This window comes from Carica papaya, chromosome 7, assembly GCF_054855325.1.
Source record: "Carica papaya isolate Zhongbai chromosome 7, ASM5485532v1, whole genome shotgun sequence".
In the NCBI taxonomy this organism is placed as follows: Eukaryota; Viridiplantae; Streptophyta; class Magnoliopsida; order Brassicales; family Caricaceae; genus Carica; species Carica papaya.
In genome coordinates, this window is record NC_142315.1 from 8,072,391 (window position 1) to 8,083,088 (window position 10,698).

Genomic DNA, 10,698 nt, shown 5'->3' on the forward strand with positions numbered 1-10,698 from the left:
TAACGCCTTTCAATTATTCATTTCTTCTTGTATTTTGGGGATCTTTTCTTCTACGGGACAGCTGTTGACATATATGCTGGTGTTGCTGCATCACTTGCTGAAAGGAAGAAAGGTAGTCAGTTAACAGAGTTCTTCAGAAACATAAAGGGAACTATAGATGATGATGATTGGGACCAGGTATAATGATGCCTTCCCTTTTTTTTCTTTATATGTTTTAAGGTTTCAAGGGAACATCGTAAAATCTCGGAAACATGGAAAAAAAAAGTTACAATTAATTATATATACAGCTACTCTAATTATATATGATTTACTCTAATTAAACATAATATAAACTTTCCAACAATCCCCCTCAAGCTGGTAAGAGTAATTATTTAGACCCTGGATTACTAAAACCTTAGTCAACATATCTGCAAAAAGAGAGTTGGTGGGTAAGTAAGATGTACATATCAAGCCATTGCCTAGTATTTTTCTTTTGATAAAATGTTTGTTAACTCCAATATATTTTGTCCTGTCATGTTTTATTGAATTGTGAGTAGTACTGATCATTGATCTTTGTCAAAGTAGGGTCTCATCTGACCATCTCGTTTGATCTTTAGGTCTCTTGGAATCTCTTTAACTATTGGAATCTCTTTAACTATAGTAACTCAGACATTCCTTAAGCTATTGCTTGAAATTTTGACTTTGAACCAGTCTTTGCTACTACATTTTGCTTCTTTCTTCTTCATGTGACTAGATTTTCTTCAAGAAAGATACAATAAGCAATAGTGGATCTTTTGGCCACTATTGATCCGTATAATCTGCGTCAATATAGGCTTCAAGAAGTAACCTGATTTTTCTCCTGAACATAATACATTTTTTTGGTGTCCCCTGTTGGTAGTGTAGCTCTCGGTTGTTGCCTAATAAATGTACTTCTTTAGGGTTTTGTACTAATTGACTCATCACATTTACTGCATAGGTAATATCTGGTTTTATGTGTGATAAGTATATCAAACTTTATTAGTTTTTGGTACATCTCTTTGTTGACTTCTGTGTCTTCCTCTACTAGTACCAGTTTATAGTTGGCATTAATCATTTGCTAGTAGGTTTGCATGCTTGCTTTCCTGTGTCCTTCAGTAGATTACTTATATACTTTTACTGTGAAGTGGAAATTCTAGTTTTTGAATGAGTCACTTCTATTCTAAGGGAATAGTTTGACTTTTCTAATTCTTCTATCTCAAATTTTTTGGTTAGGCATTGTTTAAGCACTAATCTCTACTTTTCATTATCACTTGTCATAAAAGTATCATCAAAGTACACCAGAAGAGCTGTAACTCCCCATGAGTCTTAATGTTTGATTAACAGGATGTAGTCTCCCAGGTCTACTTATACCCCATTGCTAGCATTTCTTTTGCAACCTTCCAAATCATGCTATTGACGATTGCTTAAGTCTATAAAGTACTATTTTTAATGTACATACTTTATTCGGTCCTGTCTATTTGGTAAATCCTGCTAGAATTTTCATATAAATTTTTTCTCACAAATCTTCATGCAAAAAAGTATTATTTACATCAAATTACTCTAGTTTTCAATCAAAGCTGATAGCTAGTGACAATAAGACTTGCACTATATTCATTTTGGCAACTGGTGCAAAAGCTGATTGTCGAGTCTTTTTTGTCCCCAAGCTTTAAAGGTTGGATCCTTAGGTTTTGGTTTGGTGCCAAGAAGGCGACTGAGTTTCCCTTTTCCCTTTAAGGTGGTCTGAATCAATTGTGACCAATTCAAATGATCCTTCTTAGGAAAGTAGTAAACAACCTGGATTGATTGAAAAATTCATTATTATTTGGTGTTGGATTTCCCATGGTGGAATTTGTATCAGTGATGTGGGACTTTACTTCCAACATGATTTAAACTTTTGGGGAAATTAAAGGCAAACAAGAGGTAATAATAAGGAGATTACTAGCTGAATTTTCCAAGCTATTTGCGGCAAAGGCTGAGCACAAGAGGGCTGTGCGCATTAGTGCCTGGCTGTGCAGGGAGGCGCAGCTGTGTACATCAGTACCTGGATTGGTTGAAATTCATTATTAATTTTCTGTTGGATTTCCCATGGTGAAATTTGTATCAGTGATGTTGGACATTACTTCCGACATTATTTAAACTTTTAGGGCAACTAAAGGCAAACAAGAGACAATAGTAATCAGATTACCAGCTGGAGTCTCCGAGCTATTTGTGGCAAAGGCTGAGCTCAAGGGGGTTGCGCGCATTAGTGCCTAGCTGTGCAGGGAGGCGCGCTTGTGCTGGGAGCAACAGCAGTGGTGCTCAATGGTGCAGAGAGACGAACAGGTAAGAAGCTCAAGGGGGCAGCAACAATCATGTGTGAAAAGAACCTGGATACGTGCCTGGAGGAATCTGGATGCACGAACGCAGTTGAAGGGCTGGAGCTGGTGATGGAGGCTGGTTTTGGTGATTGGTGGCCAGGTGTTTAGGTGGTGGAGGGGGGCAATGATGAAGGATGACATTTTTTTGGCAATGAAGGCTGGGTAGGATTTGTGAAAGACTCTTAGAGGTTTTTTCCTAAAACTCTAATACCATGTGAAAGAATAAATGTGCTTATTTAATTGAATATTATGATCGTATATATACAAGTGAATGGTAACAATACTAATTACAAATGTCACATGGATTGGAGTATATTATTAATATACTATTTACCCTAACATAACCCTAATGTACATTTCTTAACAGAAAATACACTATAGGTTGTCTCTATTTTCCCCATCTGTTGCTGGTGTCTCAGGTTGACTTGCCTCCTTTGCCTGTTTGTGTGGTTTAGAGTCCTTCGTGATCATAGCAAAATGCTTAGTGGAGCGAGTTTCTAGCTTGACCCTTTTTCTACTCTCTTCCTCCTCAACAATAGAAATTATTTTGTTCAGGGATGGTTTTTCTTCCTTCCCTAATATCTGAACCAATATCTGATCATATTTCACATTGAGACCAGCCAAAATTTGGTACTCTACTTCCTTCTCCATAAAAGTTCTTCAGAGTTGTTCAATCTTTACTGCACTCCATATTAAAAGCGGCAGTATTGGTCTAATTCCTGCCACTAACCTTTTAGGAGATTAGCATATTATGTTGTTGATCTGTTTCCTCGCTTTGCAGACCAGGTCTTTATTTCAAACCATAGATTTGGACTGCATCTTTAACTTTAGAATAAGTTTCCCTTACTGCATCTTTAACATACAGGTACTGTTCATCTCTGATAGCATTGAATTCCAGAACCAATCCATTATCATTAAATCATCTTTATCCCACGCATCAAATTATGTCTCCCAGTTCTGATCCTGTTTCTAGAATGTGACAATTTTTTCCTTTGCCTTTAAGTATTATGGGGATCAGCTGGGACCACTTTAAATAATATTTTTTATTGGCACATGAATATTTTATAATTATGCGACGAGTTGTAGTGAGTGGGGTCCGTCAAAGTTGGTTCTGATGGATCGTGATGTAATTTTCTGCATGGGAGAGCTGAAGTCTGGACGATCTTTGCAGCAAGACAAACAGGCTGGAGTTGCTACTGGTCAGCACAGTACACGCAGCTGATTTCCCGGCTATGAATGCCAGCAGCTGCTGTGGTGGTGGCCACCTATTAAGGCTGGCCCCATTAAGCCTTTTTTGTTTTTTCTTATTTCTATTGTTAAGACTGATTATTGTTTGTAAAAGAGTTAGGAGATTTTTTTTCTTATAGCTCTGATACCATATGTAAGAATGAATTGTATGTTTTATTATTGAATAATAAAACACTATCTATATGTATTCTTGAAATTAAAAAAAAAAAAGAAACCTATAATTAATTATATATATGGGTATTTTACTAAATATACTTTTTATCTTAATTATGAATTTTCAATACTGATTGTTGATGTATATTGGCTATTCACCTATTGGACCAGCTAATGATCAGGACTGTGAACATATATTTTCTTTAAATGTCGAATCTAATCTACAAGTAAACTTGATTCTTCTGGGCATTCCATCATTTTTTCATGTTCTTCCTCATCCATATGTGTCCAATCTGCCAAATCAACTTGCTGCAAGCCAAAGGATTGGTCTCGTGGCTTTCTTTGGCTTGGTTATATTTCTAGTGAGATCATCTGGTTGGAAGAAAATTCTAAACTTTTCAAACATCATTTTCAACCGCATAAATTTTGTGATAGATTAATTTTCTTCCCTCTAGGCTGAAGCCCATGGATTTCTTGAACTTACTACAAAGAACTCTGTACTTTATGTATTATCTTTCTCTTCACTAAAGTTTCTCTTTTATCATCCAAAAAGAAACCACGTCATGGGATTTCTCTGATTGGGTAACTAATAATACTTAATTAAGATATTTTCAAATATAGTCGTTTATTCTTGTAGTTAGGAAAGATGACTGATAATGGAAGTTAAGACTTTTTTTCTTATATATGTCGTATAACTTTTTTTATTATGCAAACCAGTTAGTTTTCCTTCTGGATACTGTACGCAACGTTTACTTTATTTTTACTTTTGTGATGTGTTTTTGGTTTCTTTGCATTTCAAGGATTAAGGGTTTTGGCTTCCCTTTGAGATAGATCCGGGCACTTGGTTACATTGATGTTTATCTCTCTGCACCCTTTTCTTTGTTTCTGTTTTTTCTTTTTTTATCTAGGTGGATATCTTAACGCCCTCCTTGTTGCAATTTTTCCGTTTCTAGCAAATATTCTCTTTATTTTTTTCCCTTGAAGAAAAGAAACACATTTATATTCTCCTTTCTTTTGATCTTAACTGTGTTTCCTTATGGTGTAGGTCTTAGGGGCTGCAATAAATATATATGCTAACAAACACAAAGAAAGGCCAGACCGTCTCATTGATATGTTAACCAGCAGCCACAGGTAAGTTTTCGTTTTTTTTTTCTCCTGCTAGGAAACAATTGTTTAACTTCATTTTGAAGGATATATGCACAATGTTAGAAAGATTATTATCCTGCGATTTCTCCTGTAAATAAGGATGGTGATAGGAGCCTGCATCTGGTGGTTTACTTGTATGTGGCAGCTTTCAGTTCCTGATGTTATGCCTTTGCAGTTGGAAATTGTTGAAGAAAATTATATGTTGGAAAGACAACATAATTAGATATTTGCAGGGATTCCTACCTTCAGAAAAGGAAAAACTATGACACAGGAAACTTATTACCAGATATGAAAGATCTTGTATAGAAAAATATTAGCATTTCCTGATGATCTCGGCAAGTCCTCACATTTTCATGTATCAGTAGTCTTTCTATTTTTGTCACCATTTTTTAACCTTATTGGTCTTGCGGTTCAAATACAACCCCCCGTCACTTTCCTCACTTTCCTCAGCTCCAATTAAAGAAATAGTCTCATTTGGAGATTGTACTTCTTCCTTGCCAAAAATCTGGACCTAAATTCCATATTGAAACTTTTGAGAAAATTATAAACTCAATCCATTTCCAATGAAATTATTCAAAATTGCAACATTTTTGCACACTTAGTTTTAATGCATCAATAATGATCAAAGTCTTGCCACAGGCTCAAATAGTAGATTTGCATACTCAGCAATGATTTTGCTACCTTTTCTCATCATACCAGCTTCCAAACAATTTTGTTGAAGGCATCCCAAATCTCTTTAACCATGGATAAGAACATGTAGATATCACTGATCTCAAGATTCATTGGGCTTAATAACCATGACTTGATCATTGAATATGCTTCGTTCCATGTATCAAAATTTGGATCTCCTCCTCTTGGTCTCGTTCCTAAGAGATGGCCGAGTTTCTATTTTCCCTTCAAATAGGTTTTGAATAATCCTGTTTAGGAATGTATTTTACCCTAATATCATTTAACCTAATTTATAACTCTCTTTAATATTCTTCCTCAAGTTGAGTAATAGATATTGCTCATCCCTAACTTGACAACGATAGTCTGAAATGTTGAACTGTCCAAGTATTTGGTCAACACACTTGCAAACTATGAACTTATAGGCATGCATGGAATATATATTAGGCCTTTATTGAGTTTCTCTTTAATGAAATGTTTGTTGATCTCAATATTTTTTGTTCAGTTATGTTGTGTTGGATTATTTGCAATACTTATTACCGATTTATTATTACAGTATGGACGCATAGAGCTCTTCCATTTAATTCTTAGATTTTCTAAAATTCTTTTTGCCCATAATAATTCACATATTTCTTGGTTCATTGCTCGAGATTCTGGTTTTGCATTCGATCTTGTAATTATATTTTGTTTCTTACTCTTTAGGTAAACAAGTTACCGTCAAGGAATTTATAATAACATATGGTAGATCTTTTGTCCACCATTGATCTTGCATAATTTGCATTTGTATAAATTTTTTAGAGCAACTTGTCACTCTTTCTGAATAAAACCCTTTTCTCATATGATCTTTTTAGGTAATGCAACATTTGTTGCCTGTCTATAAGTAAACTTCTTTAGCATTGTGCATGAACTGACTTATAATACTTACTGTATAGATGATATATGTTCTTTTGTGGGACAGATGTATCAGTTTCTCAACTAATCTCTAATACATCTCTTTGTCTATTGGTATCTTTTTCTACGAGTCCAATTTATTATCGAGATTAGTAGGAGTACTAGTTGGTTTATATGCTAGTTTGCCAGTATCTCTTAAGAGGTCATGAATATATTTTTGTTGAAATATGAAGATATTCAATTTTTAGTAGATGATTTCAATTCTAAAGAAATACTTCAATTCATCCAACTCCATGATTTCAAATTTTCTTGTCATGAATTGTTTTAGCATCAAATTTTCTTTTACATCATCTTTTGTTGTAACAACGCCATCAACATATACTAGGAATGATATAATTCACTCTGTCTCTAAGTGTTGGATAAACAAATTGTTCTCTCCTTGAGCCTGCTTATATCGCAACCTTATCGTCACCCTTATAAATCTACCAAACCATATTCTAGGCAATTGCTTGAGGCTATAGAGTGCTTTATTCAATGCAAAAAACCTTTTCCATTCCGAAATCGAGAAAGATCACCAAATGAAAGAAAGGAAAGGGGTGACTTTTTTTTCTTCTTTCAGTGATTGAACCCATCGGTGTAACATCTCTATTTGTAGTATCGGTAGCGTGTTAGTGGGGTAAGCGGCTTTTCCGTTAGTTGTTGGACCTGCTTTCCCTAAGCTATTCTTGTAATCCTTCTCCCTATTACAAACTTTATTTGGTCATTTTTCGTTGGCAAAACCTGGTGGAATTCTCCATGTAGATTTCTTCTGAATCTTTACGCAGGACAGTATCTTTTTCATATCGGATTGTTGCAGTTGCCAATCAAAGTAGGCAGCTAAAGACAATAAGATTCGCTATATGTTTTTCTTGGCCGCTAGTGCGAATATTTCTTAGTTGTTTATCCCATAAATATGTGTAGCCTTTTGCAACTAGTCTTGTTGTATACTTCTCGACTGTCTTATCTGCGTTGTATTTGATTGTGAACATTCATTTGCATGCCAAAGATTTTTTTTTTTTCTACCAGTCTTTTTGTCTTATTTCCACAGTAAAGACTGGTTTTATGAGGGAGGCCAAGAGTTTTTTCCTAGAATTCTAGTACCATGTTGAGAATAGTTAAATATACATTTAATATCACACTTATATACACAGATTTTTTAGAATAAAAGAAGGAAATAAACAATTAATTATATAGGCTGTATTTTATCCTAGTGTCCTTTAACTTAATTTACATATAATAGGCTATCTTTAATAGGTTTGAATATGTTGAGACTGTCTTGTTGCTAATAAAAATCATGGATCTATTTGCGGCACAATGGAAATGGCTTACTACTTATTCTTAGCTGCTATAATTTATATATAATCATATATAACATTTATATTTTATATGATTTTCAAAATTATCTTATGAAAAATAGATACATAATTATTTTAACTCATTCCTTCAGGAAAGTGCTGGCTTGTGTGGTCTGTGGTCGTCTAAAAAGTGCTTTTCAAATCGCTTCTAGAAGTGGAAGTGTGGCTGACGTCCAATATGTAGCTCATCAAGCTTTGCATGCAAATGCACTCCCTGTTCTTGATATGTGCAAACAGTGGCTGGCCCAATACATGTAACTTGTTGCTGGGGAAAAAGAACACTGTCATTTCAAATTAAGTCGTGACTGCTTGGATCTGATCAGGAATTCTTTAAGAAATCAGAGAGCTGTTAAGGAATTTTACTGCATGGGGAAGTTGAAGATCCATATTTGCAGGATTTTTGAATGAAAGCCAAACTCTGCAGATAGCCTGTTGAAGCATATGCCAGTTTCATGCATCTGGTTCTGCTGTTTCCAGTTATTTTCTCGTGTAACATCACACTTTGTATCTGCCATTTTTTCTGCTGCAGTTACACTCTACCTGGTTGGCTTCAAGGGCTGGACTTAACTAATTACTGCCGCAAGTTTCAAGAATGCATAGAGAAAAGTATCCGCCATCAAAGTTTGCTTGTATAACATATGGAGTTGTATGTATATAGGAGGTGCTAGTTCTGGCAAGTGCTGCTATTGTATTGTCTCTTTGCATGCATTGTATTGGATATAGGAGATGCAGCAACGGTTTTAGTTTTTTTAACTCATGGCGTGGTTGTGGGTTTCTCCCTCTCCGCTGATTGCTTGTCTGAAGCATGAGAACTGGCCGAACAAAAAAAAAAACTATAGCTGTGCAATAAGTGAGTTTTCATTCTTGGTTTTCGACTTCGTTCATCGACTAGTTCACGTATGATACTGATATACATGAAATATGCACCAAACAGTCTTCCACCACGAGCGAGTAAGCTGCAGGATGAGTCTGTGAGAGTGTAGTTTGAAAAGCAATTTGATTTAATATTGATATGATAAAGTTATATTCAAATCGCTTCTCTCATCTTTTACTATGTAAATAAGAACTAAAGTGAGAATGAGAATGAAATTGGTTGAAAGCATAGAAACTATATTATGATTTTACATGTCAAGATAAACATAAAATCTCATTTCATATTTCTGAAAGTCATTTTATTGGTTTCTGAATCTGCTTATCCTTGTAGATCTAATATATTCCTTCCGTCTATTTTTGTAGATGAGTCAATTGATTTAAAACTAAGATTATTGGACATTTCAATTTAAGAATAAACATCTATAATTGTAAATCCTAAATTGGATTAATTTTAAGGTTTATGAGCTAAGTTTCTGCCTCTTATTCTCTTTCCATTAAAAGTAACTGTCCTATAATTTTAAAATCATACCAGGATTCTATCAGTTAGGCCTCTTAAAATAATAGATTAGTTGGCATGGATGATGAGTTGATGTATCTATACAAAACTCTCCTGAATGTTTTTTTTTACTCAAAGCTACCACATGATTTATTCCTCTAGTAATTCAGCAGCTATTTTAATTCAGTGGATTAGAAAATCCGTCCTTATATGAAGGCAAAACTTGTTTCTTATAGTCTAAGCTGGTGAATGTTGCATGATATTTTATATATATCAGTTCCACCTATTTTAATTTGTCGTCTTAACACAGCCGGCATTTGAAGAGTTAATAATAATGGTACTCTTAGCATCTCATGTACAAATAACATTGTTATAGTTGATTATAAAGAGATTTTACGTTGCAGAATCAAAATCTTCTCATATAGAATTGTGGTGACAGTCAAAAAACTTTTATTGGAATAAAAACAAATATTGTGCAAGGAAGCAAAGAAGAGAAGAAGCAATTATAGATGTAACTGATACATTTTTAAATTTTGTTTAAGTTTTTTTGGAAAAAGAAATAAAATTTATCAATTATGTTTTACAAATCTTCCAACTATCTATCTAAAAACTCATTGTGTTAATGGATTTTAGGGCCATAGAGTTCGTTTACCTAAACCCATGAATAGTGAGAAAAATGGGATGTGCGGTCTTGATGGAGCCACGTATGGTATGCATCTGTATTGTTGTATATATACATGTAGTAGTAGGTTTAATTGAGAAGCGTTAAAACATGTATGCTGCATAGGCACACCACAATTTTCTTTGTTATCATTTCCAGCTCTCTAAAATAGTTGACACACAAAAATCCTATTAGGTTTAATCTTCTGTATCTCTCTTGTATTTTCTTACAGAGATTTGTTAGTTCTTATAAAAAATATGAAGTCAACCCTTCCATTCGCCACCTTCATAAAGTGGCGAATGGAAGCAACCAAATTCCAGTAAGTCATTACAGAGAAGTATCATCAAAAAATATAATTTTATACAGTAAAAATATATATGTATATACTTTATTATGTAACTAAACAACTAAAAAAATTTCTCCTCTCTTGCGTGGAATAATTATATTGTTGAAATAACTAAAAATGAAGGAAACATGTACACTAACGGCATAACGTGATAGCATATATCTAATAGTAATATATATATATATATATATATATAAAGGGTTTCTGACTTTGAGTTTTTCCAAGTTAATATTTTAATTGTTGATAACATTATTCATACTTGTCGTAATGAAGAACTGCATAATAATGACAAAAAAGAATAGTATATATAATCATGATGGTATATCCCTAATTTAGTAATCGGCGGGTTAAATTAAATTAATATTTATATTTATGTAATAATTTAAATATTTAGAAAATTAATTAATTAATTACGTTGAGAAACCAAGAAGAGTACTGGTAGTACAATATATATACATATATATCATTGA

The 10,698-nt window shown here is 33.9% G+C and overlaps 1 protein-coding gene across 2 annotated transcripts in view; it reads left to right on the forward strand.

The window, feature by feature from the left end:
* The window catches only part of LOC110806630 (zinc finger FYVE domain protein), an 83,931-nt gene extending 74,892 nt beyond the window's left edge, over nt 1–9,039 (forward strand). For both annotated transcript variants that reach the window (XM_088207174.1, XM_088207173.1), the window contains 3 exons: nt 62–177; nt 4,801–4,886; nt 7,945–9,039. In XM_088207174.1, coding sequence (XP_088063300.1) covers nt 62–177; nt 4,801–4,886; nt 7,945–8,110 — 368 coding nt within the window. In that variant the 3' untranslated portion in view covers nt 8,111–9,039. The remainder of the gene's footprint in view (nt 1–61; nt 178–4,800; nt 4,887–7,944) is intronic.
* Nucleotides 9,040–10,698: the final 1,659 nt, after the last annotated feature.